Below are 16,835 nucleotides of genomic sequence, written 5' to 3'. Positions count from 1 at the left end.
ATGTTTTCCCCAAATAACTTACACACTAGACAAAGGAATGCCTACCTGGATGTCTATGAAAAAGGAAAAGTGGTTTAGCATTATGTATGACAGACGCCAAGCAAATAAAACATGATTATATCAGAAGAAAAATTATTTTCATTCATATTAAGTCTGCACGAACACCCAAACAAAATTCTTTAACAATATTGGGGAACAGTTCAAACATTCACCAACCCTCTCTTCGGTATTGGTCCTCATGATTAACACACCCAAGCCCTCCAACACATAAGGAAGTATAAATATGCCTCATATTTCCAAACAAAAGCTTTACTAAAAAGGAATTTGAAGACTTCTGAGAAATAAAGAGCAAAACAGCACAAATGGCACTTGTATTTTTCCAACATAATTTTTTAAAAACTTCTTAATCTTTTATCTGAGACTAGTCTGGGTAAAATGCCCTTACTGTAGCACTTCTCTTTAGAAAGGGTAATATATGACTTAAATACAAAGCTATTGGATACCTATTAAGATCTAGATTTTATGGAGGAAGCCAGTATTACTTATCCCCTAATAATTAGGAAAAAAGATTTCTGGATCTAAAGTTAATTCTTTATAATATCTTCGATTGCCAAGGAGAAGGAAGAACCACTTCCTTTCTTCATTCATGTCCAAGATTACAAGTGAAACAGTCATCAACAGCCTCACCACAGGAGTTTCTTCTTTCTTCATGCACCTTAGCACTCTTTTTCCTGACCGTATTTTCAGTGCAGGACTTTGATGAGGTACCCCAATGATGTCTCAATATTCTTCCCAAGACATGAATTTACCAACCTGTTATGAAAGTACTTTCCCTTTGCTGTCATGATTTTGCATTTATCAACACTCAATTTTATATACTGCTGAGACATCGTATCTATTCACTAATCAGAAGCAGCAGTTAACCAAGGTTTTCAAAGCTACAGAGCCAGCAATTCCACCGTGATGCAAGTATATAGTTCATCCTTTGAGGGGAGGGGTGGGGAGGAGAAGAAATGGTGTTGGCTCTTTCATGAACATAAAAGGGCAGAATTACATATTAGTGTAGCTTCCCCACATAGAGTCATTTTTTCTGAAACATAGTGTAAACTGACAGTCAACCATTAGTAACTTTAACTAAAATTCAAATTGCTCGTGTAATTACTCTTGCAGAGGATTATGATCAAGGCTTTATAACGTGGATTGTCACAATTTCACAATTAAGAAACAAATCACAATGGGAAAATCGGTTTCTATTCACAAGACAACCAAACAAGCTAGCATCATTAATACTCTTTTTACAAAACAAAAAAGAGAACAGAAATAAGAACGCAGCTGCTGACAGCTCAGGATTGAGGTGAATTGGCAAAATTGTCTAAACAGGCCTGTACTGCACCTGCCCAGACCTCGGCCTAGTTCAAACCAACACTCCCTCCCTCAAAAACCCTTCTCCCTCATCAGAGCAAAGAAGTTACCAATTCACTGCAATTTTTGCAAATAGAAAAAAAGTGTACTTTTTTTAAAACTGTATCTAAGAGAAAAGGTTAGATACTTAGCATTCTTGACTCATCCATGCTTTAATAAAAGGCTTTCGACCTTCAAAAGTCCCCTTTTCAAAAAAAAAATCCTCTTAAATTATCACAGATAGAACAAGCATATATTAATTTAAAATACCAACAGCCAAAGGTCAGGCTGATGTAGGCAAAGTCAATTATTTCATTTTAATATGAAGTCTCCCCAAAGAGACTTCTTAAAAAAGCAGAAGTGAGGAAAGCAGGGACTATCACAGCAATAAAGAAACTGCTTAAATATGTTTAATTCCCAGATTTTCCAAATAATGATACCAAATATTTTCACATTGATAATAACTCTATTAAAACAATTCCTAAGAAAGTAGTATGGAAACTACCATTATCTTACTGAGGCATCTTAGCAAGATATAGCAATTTTCTCACAAAGATTCACCTATGAACTAGACACATTAGATTACAAAAATAATGCTGAAAAGAGCGAGCATTCAAAAATAGCTCCTGATATTAGTAAAAAGAAACCAAAGTCCAAAGAGCCTTCCAAAACTACTGAAAATGCACACACTGCATCAGTCCTAGCACCTAACAGTGCTGGGTAACAGTCAGAAAGCTCCTCCATGCTCATCGGTCACCATGACAGAAAACCAAAAGGATGCCAGAGCAATACTGAGCTCCATTCCAATATCATGGTCGAACAGCCTATATATCTAACGCTCAGCTTCCAAGCAACATTAAAAAATAACATCTAAGTGCCTCAAAAATAAGGGTGCTTTTAGAATATATACTTGTAAGTTACTGTTAAAAAAGCAATACTGACTTAAAGATCTTTCAGCATTCCTCAACAGCGTTTTTTGTTATTATACTATAGTCATAAGTGACAATAGAAATATCTACATTTTCGCTTCAGACCTCTCTAAGAAAAGAAATATGCATTGCAGTAAGTCGGTCATAAAACTGCAACACATGTTTAAGACTCCTAAAAGCACTGATGCCGATAAAATTAAAAATGGCTGTACCCAAAGGATCCCACAGCAAAACAGGCACAGCCCCGCTGTCGATTAAAATGCATACTGAATACTCCTGTTTTACCTTAAAGAGGGTGAGGTATGCAAAACAAAATAGATTATAGGTTTTCTCCGAAAATGAAGGAAGTTATTAGTCAGGAGAGGTGGATCTAGACAAAACACACAACTCGAACGCAGGTCAAGCTCTTTCACACAATAAGGCAGATTTTATTTTCAAAGACGGTTAACGTACTGGTATCGAGGAACTTTATGGGGCTCGGTGGTGGCAATACACACACGCCGCCTTTTCAGGAGATCCAGCCGGGGGCAAACGCCGGCGGATCCTCCCCCCGTGCCAAAATGGCTAGTTCGCCGTGTGACCCCCCCCACCACCACCACCGCTACTTACCAGCCGCAGTGCTGAGCAGCAGGGTGGCACTGGAGAGCAGGAGCACCAGCAAAAGGTGCTGCAGTGAGGCAGTCATACCTGGCGAGGCCAAAGGACGAGGCAGAAGGAAAAAATAATAATAATAAAAAATAATAATAAAAAAAATAATAAGAAGGTCAGGAGGAATTTCCTTTTTCTTTTTTCGTCTCCTCTCCAAACAGCCTTGCTGAACTCCACTGGTTTACAATCCAGTCTGGAAGGGCAAATGGCAGAGGAGAGGGGCCGCCTCTGCTCTTACTCCATTACACCAGGCTGCCTTCATGTCTCGGGAAGCAGGAGCGCTTCTTCTTGGGAATTGGAGAAAAGCCCGTTTCTGCCTCCAAGCCCCAGCGCATTTCCCTTCTCCCAGGGAAGGGGCGAGTCTCGCGATTCGCTCTGGGAACCCAGCTTATTTCCCACGCAGCTTCACGATGTCAAAGAAACACCCGGCTTCAGGAGGAAACATATCCAGCCGCGAGGAAGAGTCAGTCGGCGGACTGTCAATTCGAGCAGCCGCCTCAGGCTCGGTACGGGACGCCGCCCGCGCGCCCCAAAGGCCTGGGCGAGAGGCACATCCCGCCCTGTTAAAGGTCTCTGTCTTCCTTCCTCGCTCCTCTGCGCGCCTGGGGAAGGAGAGAGGCGCTGAGCCCCTGCGCGGCGAGGCGGCAGGCGGCTGCACTCACGGCGAGGGCCGCGGCGGCATCGCGGCCCAGCTGCGGGCTCGGCCGCGCGCCCCTGCCCCCGCCCCCGCGCCGGGCCGGGCCGCCCCCACAGCGGCGGGGCGAGGCGAGGCCGCCCCGCGGCGGCTCCGGCACCCGCTGCGCGGCGCAGCCCCCCTTCTCCTTCGCGAGCTGCCACAGCGCGGTTCCGTCCTCCTGCCGCAGCTCCCCGCTCGCTGGCAGGCGGGGAGCGCCTCAGCCCCGCCGCGCTGCTACCGCCTTCCCCTACCGCCGGCGAGCGGCAGCTCCGCACCGCGCCGCCTCCCGTCCGGCCCCGCCGCCGCGGCTCGCGCTCCCAACGGCTCCCGCACCAGACACAAAGGGGAGTCGCTCTAACTGCCAGTCTCGCCGCCCGGCCCGGGGGCGCCGCGCTACGCCACGCCCCCCGCCCAACGGCCGCGCCCCCCGCCCAACGGCCGCACCGCCCGCGCCACGCCCACCGCCCAACGGCCGCGCCGCCTCGCGCCGCCCCCCCCCGCCCAACGGCCGCGCCGCCTCGCGCCGCGCCCCCCGCCCAACGGCCGCGCCGCCTCGCGCCGCGCCCCCCGCCCAACGGCCGCGCCCCCCGCCCAACGGCCGCCCCCGACCATAGAGGCGGGCCTCCGCGCAGGTACAGAAGGGCTCCGCGGAGCCCCGCCCGCGCCACCATGTTATTGTGCGGCGCCCTCCGCTGCTTAAATTGCCGGATTTTACTATTTCGAGACAAAAGTAGAGCCCAGCCGCCACAGGGTGCTTGCGCTGCAGCCTTTGCTGCGCCGCAAACGCTAATCAAAGGCTGGCAGGGAAGCGGGGGCTGCCGGGTGGTGCCTGGTGTCCCAGCCCCTGCTCTCGTGGCTGACAGCTACGAGCGATTTTAAGAAGTTACCTTTTTTTTTTTTTTCTCCCTCCTTGCAATCTGTGCCGATTTAACGTAGATATTGGTAAGAGAGAATAGAATACGGAATCCCAGGTTGTAAGTGGTATTGCCACTTTCCAGAATCACAAGCGCACATCAACCACCCTGTCCTTCCTCCTCGCTGAGGAAAGCGAACAGGGGAGAAGGACCTTTAGGAAACAATTCACCTCCAAGCAACAAAAGAGAAAACCAACACCGAGTATTTACTATGGGCCCCAAATCCAGCATTTCTCTTCTCTGGTTTTGTGAAGACATCTAAGTGCAACTTGCTTTCTAGCCAGCTGCACTACAAATACAGCCTCTTCTATCTACTGCGTTTGCAGAAAACAAGAACTTAACCATGCAGGATACGCCGCGCTTTTACTGTTTAGGTGGTTAAAAGAATTATTGTAATTATGACAATTTGTTTATACATCAAAACTGGCTTATCCTGAAGTAAAGACAAAATTCCCTCCAGTTTTAGCAGCTCTAAATTTGGATCATTAATACTGAGAATTCTTCTGTTCAAGGAATCATATAAAATAGATTTATGCCTTAAAATACTCACTTCTTTCTTTTATTTTTCTCTCTTCAGAGAGCTGATTGTTTCTTTATAGAGAAAGAAAACACACCCAATGAGACTTACGCCATTTTTAATAAAGTTATTTCCTCACAGGTTTCAGAAGGACACAGCCCCAATCCAGAAAACACCGCTGTGAAGGCCACATGGGCCTGGGAAAGACCCCACCGCAGCTGTGGATCTGCTTAGCTTGAGCTTACACCTGGATGAGGGTCTTGGTCTAATCTGGACGCACACATTCCCAGCAGTTTGCAAGGCTTTCTCCTCCTTCCCTACGCAAACCTGAATTTTCAGAAGACGTTGCCCCCAGGACCAGGTGCGTCCCTCCGGCGTGCCAAAACCCCGGTCCTCCGAGCCAGGGAGGTGCTGACCCCCTTTCGCCGCTCAGATGCGGGAAGTGATCTCTGCTGCCTAAGGACAGAGGCAGCTTCCCTTTCCCACGGTGGTAGGAGGAAACCAGACAGCTAAACCGTCGTTCTCAGACTTGCTCACTGTTGTTTGCTGGGACAAGGGCATATTTATAATTCTTTCTTTGGTATTGTTTTATCTGTTTTAACTGTATGCTAACATTTCACTAGCCTAATATGCAGCAATGCCAAGTAAGGCCGAGAAACACAAAAAAAACACTTAGGATAATGAAAACTTACGGAGCTGCAGCATGGTACGTCTTCAGTGTTGGCCAAAACAAGGACAGGAGAGAGAGAGAAAGCAGAGAAAACCTTCTAAAACTTAACAAGATTTTAAAATGCAGAAAATGCTCTGCTGAAGCACTGTATTTCTGCCAGGAAGAACTTAGCCCGGTGAAACAACGGCATTGAATTTAATCAAGAAAAGTCTGTAAAAAAATATATATAAATAATAAAAAAAAAAGTGAGAGGGGAAAAGACCTTACTTTCGCAACTGTCACCCTCAGTGCTCGCGGGCAGGCAGGGACGAGGAGGGCAGAGACACCCCGTCCCTACTGGGGCACATCTTGCCCCAAGGTGAGGGAGCTTTAAGTGACCTGAGGCTGCATCCAGATCTCGGCAGCGGCCCTCTACGTTGCCTCCGTGCTTACGGGAGAGGCTGCAGCAGGAAATGAAGCTGATATACATTGCAGACATTTCCTGCTGTCATGCCAATGCACGTGCAAACATGTTGATATCACTTGCAAATTCAAGATTGTACATGAACGTGATTAGACATGTCCTTGTTAGCAGTGTTTCCTTTAAACACCACATTTATTTTTTTTTTTTTTAATTACCCAGTATATGGAAAATCTTACTTCCATGCTTCCCAGCGAATATTCCAATCAGTGGAGAATAAAATCAACAGAGCATTAAAAAAAAAAAAAAAAACTACCGAACACTAACTTTAGCTCTATTCCTTTTCAGAAAACACAGTTTTCAGGTACTTCCTAAAAAGTTTCTTGGGATAGGTTTTCCTCTTATCCAAGAGCGTTTCAGCGCTGACGTTGTACGGCCGCTACCGTTGTTAGGACTCCGAGAACTGCTCTTTTTGACAGGGCTTTTCATGGTGTCAACAAACCAGTTTGAAATAAGTTGTAAATTTTCTTGGCTGCCCGTCAGTCTACCCGGGGCGTTCTCCCAATGCTGTCATAAATGCTGTGGAGGGAGGATAACAACATCGCCCAGTGCTTTTGTTTTCAGGAGATTTCTTGTTTGTTTAAAAAGAAAGCATCCCCATAGCGTTGATTCTGATGCATAAACATACGCTGAAACAGTAATAATCAAGATGTTCACAGACTTTCCTACAAATAAATACTCCCATCCTGGACCCCCAAGCAGCATCTCAATAAATAACGGGTTTGGCACGGGTCTCCGCTGCAAACGCTTGCCACTTATTGCTAAATTAGGGATCTGTCAGCAAGATCATCTTCCCCGATCTCACCTCCCGTAGCAGCACGCCGAGAGAGGTGATCTCCGACAGCCAGACCCAAGCCTCGCGTAGCTCTCCGGATTACTATTCGCATCCTGAACCGCAGCCAGGACGAGCTGAAAGGACGATACTGCCTGCTCCTTGCGGTCTGCTGAGCTAGCAGGGAAAAGCCACGGCCAATGTAGCTAAACAAGCGATCGCACGCAGACGCTGTTATCGTCGTAGGTGTTTGGTTACTTATTTTACAGATTTTCCCATTGACCTCAAATCCAGAGCATTATGCCAAGGCTCCGATACACCCCTGTGAGTCTCCTGGGAGGGAAAGGTTAGAAGAGCGAAGACCATTGTGGGAAGCTCGTAAATAAAGGAAAAATGGTGAATGCCCCAGGGGACTTTAGGAGTAATCTGAATTCAGAAACACCTTTCTTCAGGGGGGACAGATTTTCTTAGCAATAGGGCAAGGCATCTTATCCTTCAGAGCCTTCTTCAGCCCACCATCACCCTGCCTGAACCAAGGGCTGGTTTCCATCCCCTTTCCAGGGCTCAGCTTCACCTTGGGGAAGCAGAGTCCTGCAAAGTGAGACACCAAGGTGGGATGGCGCCAGGATGGCGGCATCGCAGCCTGAGGGGGAAATGACTGCCCAAAACCTTGGAAAGAGTCCTTTGTAGGAGAAGCTTCCCGGTCTTCTTCACAGGAAGGAAGAGCACCACCAGCGACAGCCCATCTGTCCTGCCAAGATCGGAGATAAACCCGTCCAACCTCCGGTGGCAGCACGTGGCAGAGTGGCAGAGGAGGCTCCCGCTCTCGACAGTCAAACCACAGCTTTAAGGAAACAGCAGACTGAATTCCCTGCCTCGGAGGGGACTCGTTTCCCCTTTAGTCCAGTCAGGTAATCTGCGCCAGACATTACTTTTGGCCTTTGGACTCATAAAAGTCCATCTGAAAACTATTATGTCTTTTTTTCCCCTTTCTCTCTGAAGCATAGGAAAGAGCAGCAACTATCCAGCCTTTAAAAAAAGAAAAAAAAATTTTGTGAGTATGAATTTGTAAGTGCTTTCAAACCCAGATTTGTTTTTCTAACTCTACCCTGCTGCTGTGTGATCTACTGCAGAATGAACCATACTCTGCAACAAAGTTACTGTAGCCGCTGATGTCCTCCTTGATCGGACTAGAAATTTTGTGGCAGCCCCGTTTAGCTTCCAGAAGGAGACTTTTAATTAATTTACCACCAAAACGAACTGCACAGCTTTTGTGGCCGTTCCTCGTGGAGATCTACCTTCGCATTAAATTCCTTTCCTTTGACGCTGCCCGCGCGCTTCCCGGTTTTGGCGTGGGAGATGCTTTCCTGGGGTAGCACAGCATCACGTTGCAGCAGACACCGGGTTCGAGCCGGGCAGCGTCCCCAGGCAGGTGCGGGGCAGGCTGAGCCTTTGGGGGGAGGAGGAGGAGGAGGAGGAGGAAGAGGAGGAGGAGGAGAAGGAGGGAGCCGAGCATTGCAGGATAAACACACAGTAAATGCGTGTTTATTCCTTCGACACGGGCAGTGGCGTACCCTGCGTCTGACAGGATTAGCTGTGAAACAGTTAACAGTTAATAGCCATTTTTAGTTTTCACAACACGCAGTACCTTGCTGTGATAACGAACTACGAGCAGCGTTGGGAGCAGCAGCCGTCTTGTTTCGGAGATAACGCTGCTTAGTCTGTGGAAAGTTTATCCCGGTGCTGGGGGCGGAGGCGGGCGAAAGGCTCACGCGAGCCCGGCAGAGCGCCTCCCGCCCGGGGTTAAGCCTCAGATCCCGTGCTAAAGGCCCTCTGCAGCTCACCCGGCTTGCTCGTCACAGCCTCATGCAGGAAACTGGCTGCGGGGTGGGTGTTTATCCGTTCAAAACGGCCCTGGCTCGCTCACTAGGTGCGACAGGGAGCCGGGGCAAGTTGCGCCGGCACAGGGCACAGCCGGGCTTCGCTCCCGCGGCCTCCTCGCCCCTCTGCTCGCCCCGTTTCTCCGCCCCGTCCCTGCTAGGGCCAGGCCAGGGCGGCTTTCCGAAGCCTCCTTTCCCTTCCCGCTCCCGCCCCGCACGCGGCCAGCACCTGTACGGAGGCGCCCGTTCCTTCTGCTTCGCCCACAACATGACATCTGTTGCCTGACACTTCCGAAACTTATTTTTTATCTGCGGAGAACACCCTCTCAGATCAAAAAAAACGAGTCAGTATCTCCATGTGGCCTCTCTGCCTTTCACAGATCTCTCTTGAAAATAAAGAGCAATCGAAGCCTCGGACGCAGCCCTGAGCCACGGACGCTGCTCCTCGGCCCCTGGGACACGTAGCCAGGCCCAGTGCCGCAGTCCCTCCCTTCACCCTGCGCTGTCTTGGGTCATTCGAAATTTCAGAGGTCTAAAAAGCTCTGATTCACCAAGGAGCAACAGGCCCGTTTCCAGCCGAGGTCCTTTCCCGACCGAGGGGGGCTGGGCAAGGCCTGCGCGCAGGGCTGAGCCAGGAAATGCCTCAAAACACGCTTATGCAGTTTTGACTTTCCGCGTCTTGCTTTTCTCTTCTCCTCCTCCTTTCCCCCCTCGCTGGGTTCAGGGAGATGGGTGCCGGAGCAGGGCTTCCCCTCGCCGGTACTTCTTGCACTTCCCCTTTTGCATTTTCAACATTTCCCTGGCTTGGGGAAAGCTACAACCCGCAGAAGGGAAAGGAGGCCCCAGCCAGTCCAACACATGCCAAAACACTTATTTCTCGCCTCGTCCCCGGGGCAGCAAAGCTCGTTTCTGGCTCCTGGCAGGAGAGCTGCGGGACAGGGCAACCCCGTGTTTTGCCGACAGCACCGGTCTCCCATCTCCAGCCCTGATGACAACCCTGTGCTCAGAGGCAGCAGGAAAAAGGTCAATGGTTTCTCGGCACGCAGCTCGGAGCAGCTCCCCGGGGAGACCCGAGAGATAACTCTGCTTTGGGGAGGAAGCAGGCAGTTCCCATGCTTCTCCCAGTGGAGAGCAGCGGCAGAGAGCAGCAGGTTTCCCTCGCCCTCTGGCAGCGCTCGGCCGCCCGCCTCCTCCGCGAGCCTCGCCGATGAAATCTCTCGACCCAACTCGAGAGATAGCAGCGCTCGCTAAGCACGCTCCGCCTCGCTGCACAGAGGAGCGCCTCTGACCTCGTCCCGTCTTCTTTTTGGCATTTGGCAAGTCCTTATCGGCTCCGGCGGTGACCTCCCGCCAGCTGCACGGGGATGCTCGGAGCCAAACGCGCGCAAACAATTTCAGGGGCAGCTGCTGCTACTGTACAACCTCCTCCGGCAGCTTCTGCAGATGCAAACGCTTAAACAGGCTGTGGCTCACGCGACCCCTTAGCACGCTACAAAGCTTCTTGCCCTTCGGCTTTAACTTGTTGCCATTAGATGCATCTTCAACTCCTATTAGCCTGCAGTGTCCAACGTATCGCCGCCCGTGCAAAAGGGCCGGACACCGGGAGACGCGTGCAGAGCTTGGAGGCTTTAAAGCAGTGCCAGGAAAAACAGGCCGCGGACGTGGGAGCCAGCTGGGTGCTGTCAGCAGCCGTGGTGCGCGCATCCCCCGCTGCCAGGAAAATCCAGCCCCCAGCGTGGAAAACAACTCCACACCGATAACGAGGCCGGAGCGCCTGCGATGTGGCAATCGCACACAAGCTCGCAGCTACGCGAAGCCGATCCCGAAGTCGCACTTGCGGCCAGGAGGCTCCCTCGGGGCACCACGGTTTGGCCGCAAACCGCTACGTCCGAAAAACAAGGTTTTCTTCTAAGCAAACTAGCTCCTGCCCAACGTCCGCAGGAGGCAGCTGCGCTTCCAGCTTTACGCTCTGCCCGTGCTCTCCCGTTAGGCAGCTGCTGCTCAGGAAAGCGGGAACACGGGGGCTGTTCGATGTAACCGGAAATATTATTCAGCGCTCCCTGAATCAAGTAAAATGCAATACCCATCACGCTTCCTTCTGCTTGGATACATCAGAGCTTCTCCTGGAAGCCAGAGCAGACCTTGCTTTGGGCATTGCCGTGAAGAAACACAGTGACCATCGCCCCCTGCCACCTTCACACGTTTGAAGGGCTCCAGCAATAACCTGCTCCCTCAAAGCTCCTATTTCGTTCTTCCGCGCGTCCAGGCTGTGCACCAGCATCCTTGCAAAATAACTGACTTGGATCATCAACAGTCAGTACCTCAAATACAGTCTTAAAAGACAGTTTTTAAACCCCTCCCAGTCTTAAAAACCAGCTCTCCTGCCCCATGAGTTTCACCCTACCGTCTGCGCATCGCTCAGCACCCCAGCTGCAAGGTTTCCAGCCGGCGCTCCTGCCCCAGCCTTACCCGCGCCGCCAACCTGCGATTTCTGAAGGGCTATTGAAACGGCCGTGACAAAATAATGACTATTTTGAGTAGGAAACATGCCTTTCCTCAGAAAGATGAACATCTCCAACAACCCTTTGAAAATCAAGGGAACAGGCTTAAATACCTGTCATAAAACACAAGCGAGAAGGCGCTTCAGCCCAAACTGCTGGAAATAGCTCTTCCACATCACGCAAATGCTTCGGAGTTTCTCAAAGGAGAAATAGCTGGAAATAGTTTTTAGAGAAAAGAGCCTTTTCTGCCAGCTGGCAAAAGCAGACCAGATGGATGAGATAGATAGCTAGCCAGGGCTAAGAGCCACTTTTGTCTCGACTGCGGGCCGGGCTCGCCTGCGCAGTGTCTGGAGGCAGCGCAGCACACTGTCGGCCCCCTGCGCTCATGACCCACACGACGAGCTCTCACTCTGGCCCCGTTTGGCCCCGTGGAGGATTATTTCCCGTGGTCTCGCATCCCGCCACCGAGAACACGACTGTTCAGGTCATCCTCCGTCCCCTCCCCGGCAGCAGGGCCAGCTGCATCAGCCAAGCGCCACCCCAAGCTCGGCCTCCCAACCGCGCAGCCGCTTAAAGCGGAGCGTCAGCTTTCCACCACCTATTTATTTTTTGCGCAAGATGACGATGGCAGGCAGCTGGGATTTTTCCTGAGCTGGTAGCTCATTCTCATGATGGCAGCTGCTTGGTGGCTGAAATAAGGGACACTTACAGCAAAGGGCATCAAGTTGCTCCAACCTGCCAAGGGCTGGTGGACAAGGCTACTTTTGAAGGCTTTCGTTGCTTTTGCTGAGCAGGTGGGTATTTTTGCCCAGCCTTTTCCAATACCAACAGGCTCCCGCTGCCAACTCACTCCCTGCAGCCATTTCCGCAGGTCGGTAAGGTGTACGCTGCACAAACTAGATCAGGAAAGCACCAAACTGCGATGACTGTGGGCTCTATTATGCCATGTGCAGGCACTTTCAAAGGTTTTTCAAAGAAAAGCTCTTTCAGCTCTTTTGCCTAGTTGTGGGCCCTGCAAACAGAAGCTGTTTGGATGTCGGTACCAGAGCTGCCGGCTCAGAGACTCTACTGAGAATTGCACAGCATTTGGGCTTTTTGGCAGCCCACAGGCTCGTGTGATTAAACAAGTGCTCCAGCTGTTATGAGAAAAAGTTTATGCTAAAAGAAGGGAAACTAGATCCGCAAAATGCATACGCCTAGAGCAACCCCCCAGAGCTGCGACGTTTGTCAACCGCCCACCACAGGGCGGTGATGCTTGCTCGCTCTTCAGCGTCTGGCGCTATTTTCTGCCCACACAAGCCCCTTTGCATCCCTTGCTGTCTGGAGGTGGAAAAGGTCGGGGGAAATTCTCATTTGAAAGCACTGGAGGCAACAACAAGATAAATCAACTCTCAGTGCATCAGAGTGCATTCAGTAAAAAGGAGCACCTATGGACCTACCACACACTTCAGGCGCGAAGTAGCATCGGGCAAAAAAGCAGGCTCTCGTAGCAGTGCTTCAGCCCCTTTGGTTAGTAAGGCAATGACCAGACTCATCTCCTATGACCACGTAACAAGTAACACTGCTTTCCCCATTCAGGAGCTTCAGTGGGATTTAGAGAGCACAATAGGCTTCCTGCAGGCCACGGGCTCTGGAGCAGCAATCCCAGGGGAAGCAGCCCCTGGCTGGGAGCTGCTGCTGGGGCTGCCTGGAGCCAGGCTAGCACAGACGCAGGGAAAGGTAGCCAAGGCCAACGTCACGCTTGCAGTCACCGGCCTGGCCTGGCTGGGCCAGAGCATGCCCGGAGGAAGCTGTTGCTCTGACACATTGCAATACCCTGACCAGGCATCTGGCAATTATGTCTGGTTTACCTTTACCTCCAGGGTTACAGTGCTACATGCACAGCTCTAAATGCCTGTCTCCCACGCACGAGAACTTTGCTTTCCTAGAGGCTTTCCAAGCTGCTAACGAAGGGCACTGATAACGTGTGAGCTTGCATTGTGGGGCTGTCCCCCACTGGCTGCATACCAGGTCTGTTTTAGCAAATGTTTTTTAGAAGTGATTCTAGCTCATTACTAAGACAAACCTTTTTCTTTTTAATGCAACAGAAAATGAAGTGTTACGGATTCAAGAGCAGCTGGTTTTAATTCCCTCTTCTGTATGAGACTTGACACAGTTGCCCTTCGAGACTTTGGCTGCAGTTCTGCCATGGGAGATTTCATTTTGGATTTGGATAACCTCACACGCAGCCATTCCTTTCTCAAACGAGCTTCCTCCTTCCTCACAACACGTCTATCTCGCATCCTATTCAGATCTCTCACAGTGCTTCATAAATAATGAGAGCCCGGCACACTTAGGGGATTTGGGAAGCATTATCCCACCGTTTAGAGGCGGAAGCCGAAGACCAAGGAGCAAGCACAGCGAGCGCCAAGAGCTCTGCTGCAGAGGAGGGAGGTTTGGTGCTGTGCTTCCTTGGGGCCTAGAGCCCTCCTTCGCCCACCTCGGCATTTGACTCATTTTGATACAAGTCTGCAGAGAAACCAGTGCTGTTTCCATTAGCCACTGAACGCACAAAGCTACTCACCACTACGACAGGAATGAACCGTTGTCCAAGAAATACGTCAGGGACGGGCGCGACAGCGCAGCTTGCTTTGGATGTTGCTCATGGGCCAGAGACACAACATGCACCCACACTTGCCCGGAGCGGCCCGCGCGGCTACGCAGTCACACAGCAAAGACGCAGGCAAGCCGCTTCGACACAACGACAGGGAAGGACTGAAAGCACCTTGCAGGGAGGGACAAAGAGCCATCAAAGCCCAGTGGTGATGTGCACTTGCTGGCCCCGCTCCCCGCACTGGGAGAGAAACGTAGCATCCCTCCGCTCGGCTTCTCGTGCCTGCATGGCGTGTGCCTCCACGCGTGAGGATCCACTGGGAACAGCGGGAGCGCCCAGCATGCCCCACCAGCACCAGAAGCCTGGGAGGAAACGTGGGCGCGCAGGGCCCTTCTGCCATCAACTTTCCAAAGAGCAAGCAAAAAACACACCTGTTTTCCTAAGAAACTACAGTTCTTAGGCTAGAAAATACCTTAATTTTCCTAGCAGGAGTTTTTGCAGCGCGAAGTACCTACTAAGAAAGCAGGATCGTGCCCACAGGGCAAAAGCAGTGCTGGGGAGGAGCGCAGCGAGCACGTGCCAGCAGCCTCACCACAGCGCCCGGCAGCGCTGCCCTGTCCCTGCACAAAGCTCCCGGCTCCAGAGAGCAAAACGAGCAGAAAACTCCACAGAAGACCTCAGCCTTGCCAGGCCGCCTGGCACTCGGACTCTGCAGCAGAGAGGCGGCAGCAAGCGCGCAGCCCGTCCGGCTGCCCTGGGCCTCCAGCTGCAGCGGGGACAAGGAGGGGAGAAGCAGCCAGTGGGCCCTGAGCGCAGAGTCGGTCAAGCCTACTGACTTACTGAAGCTGGTCCTCTGAGGGAAAAAAATGAAGTATTATCATCAGTCCCAGTGAAACTCCACTGTGACACATGGTCACTTAATAAGCATCTGGCAGCTTCCCAGCACCGGGCCCACGAGCTGCATTTGCCTGTGGCTGGGTACAGGTGTGTCCTGGCAGAGGTGCGTGCAGTCCCTTCCCGGGGGAACAGCCCGCATTTGGGCCCCCTTGGTTACCACACAGCTCAAGGCTCAGCCAACAGAACCATCCTCCACGCTCATACCCTGCCACCAAATCTTTTTTTTCCCCCCTTACAACCATGCAAGAGGACTGGTCCCTGTTAAAAGGGAGAGGTGTCTGCAATAAGGGCCTGCCCCACGCAGGGCTTTGTCTGCAGAGATGAGGCATCCCAGCTGTTTTTTTCTACAGGGGATTGGCATAGGAAGTGACACATACCTTCCAAAGCTGCCACCACCACGGTTTATGTTAACACTGTACAGTCTTGCTTCCAAGGGAAAAATTGTGCAATGTTGAAACTGCATGGACCCCTGCAGCTGCATCTGTTGTTTCAAGACAGCGTGATACCTCTTACGTAGCTGAAATTGGGATGCATCTGATGGCTTCAGGTAGTTTGTAGTATCTATTGCACAAGAAAAACAAAAAAAACCCCCTAAAGTTTGTAAATCCCAGCTAGCAGATGGAAGATTTCGTTGAACCTCCACTCCTTGGCCAGATACACGATTTTTATTCAACTGTCAGCCCCTGATTAAGAATTAAATTGGGCTATAAAGCTGTCGAGATCTAACACCAGACTTGATTTTTAAAAGGAGAGCAAGTGTGCTGCACATGCTCTGCCAGGATGGCAGCAGCTGAGGACACAGTAGCTAAGTCCCCAAGCAGCCCATGCAAGATGCTTTTTGACAACTCCCCTCAAAGACTATTGACCTGTAGTGCAGGCAGTACATAAGAAATAATTTTGCAGTGGGGCTTAGAGATGTTGGACAAGCTTCAGGATTCAAAAATCTATTTTAAAAAGATTAAAAGGCTTAAGTCCCCATTAACACCCTGCCCTACTTCTCAGGTAGTCACTTAGCTGTGCAATAGGGCTACACTATTTCTCAAGTACATTAAAAAAATGCAGAATTTTAAACAAATCCACAAACCTTTGTGGAAAACCATATGCAACTAAAACAGACTTATCTGCCAGACCTGATAAGCCACATCAGGTACAGCGACTGTTGATTACAGTGACTGCAGTCTGTATCACCACAGTTTACTCTTACTGATCATATTTAGCACTCAAGTTGAAGACACTTATCAGTGTTTCAGCAGCCATCCTTTGGGATCTGCAGCTCATTGTTTCTAGGATGAGGAGTTTAGCAGTTCAAGTTGGAACTCAGAATACTTATTTCCATACCTGTTCCGAAGAGGTGGTAGCAGATAATACATGATCTATCCAGGACTGAGAAGCTTAGAACTTTCTTCCTTTTCTCCACATAATGTTTCTGTGTCATGCACACTGAGCGCTCAGACCTATTTTCTCCAAAGCAGTTTCATTCAGTAAGAAAAACCACTAGCCTTACAGCACTTGAGAAATTTGAAAACAGAGTAGAGGTTCTGGTTAATCTGATACTGAAATCAGTGCATAACATCGGACAAGGAAGAGGGACAAAGACATGTTTCTTCATGATTAAACTCCAGTGCGCTGCCCTGGAGTTTAGAAACTGGCTTAGAATAGCCATTAGCTTGCAATAGTAACTCACTAAAAAGTGTTAAATAAGGAGACAAAAGAATCATATTTCCCTTGTTATGGAAGCAGTAAGTACAAGGAAGAAGAGGTGGCCATGCAAAAAAAAAAAAAACTTTGTATCTCCATTCTACTGATTACTTATTAAGCAACTGATGCTCGTACCATTTTTCTGATTGGGGTAAATTATATACGACAATTTCTGAGCAGCATATACATAATTTGAGCCTTTTGAGGAAGTGACTGCATTAATAGTTCAGAGGAAACTGAACTCGTCTGTCATGTTGCAATGATTTGTGTTTGAGAATA

At 50.1% G+C, this 16,835-nt stretch overlaps 1 protein-coding gene across 4 annotated transcripts in view; it reads right to left on the bottom strand.

Moving 5' to 3' along the window:
• The window catches only part of BMPR2 (bone morphogenetic protein receptor type 2), a 108,032-nt gene extending 104,049 nt beyond the window's left edge, over positions 1-3,983 (bottom strand). For 2 of the 4 annotated variants that reach the window (XM_062578413.1, XM_062578417.1), the window contains exon 1: positions 2,940-3,657. In XM_062578413.1, coding sequence (XP_062434397.1) covers positions 2,940-3,015 — 76 coding nt within the window. In that variant the 5' untranslated portion in view covers positions 3,016-3,657. Of the gene's footprint in view, positions 1-2,939; positions 3,658-3,905 lie in introns of those variants that run through there. The other 2 variants (XM_062578414.1, XM_062578415.1) reach the window with 2 other exon arrangements.
• Between the last annotated feature and the right edge of the window lie 12,852 nt (positions 3,984-16,835).

The sequence above is a fragment of the Rhea pennata genome, chromosome 6 (assembly GCF_028389875.1).
Source record: "Rhea pennata isolate bPtePen1 chromosome 6, bPtePen1.pri, whole genome shotgun sequence".
Lineage (NCBI taxonomy): Eukaryota > Metazoa > Chordata > Aves > Rheiformes > Rheidae > Rhea > Rhea pennata.
The sequence above is the reverse complement of the archived record's forward strand: the minus strand, read 5'-3'. Positions and strand labels throughout refer to the sequence as shown.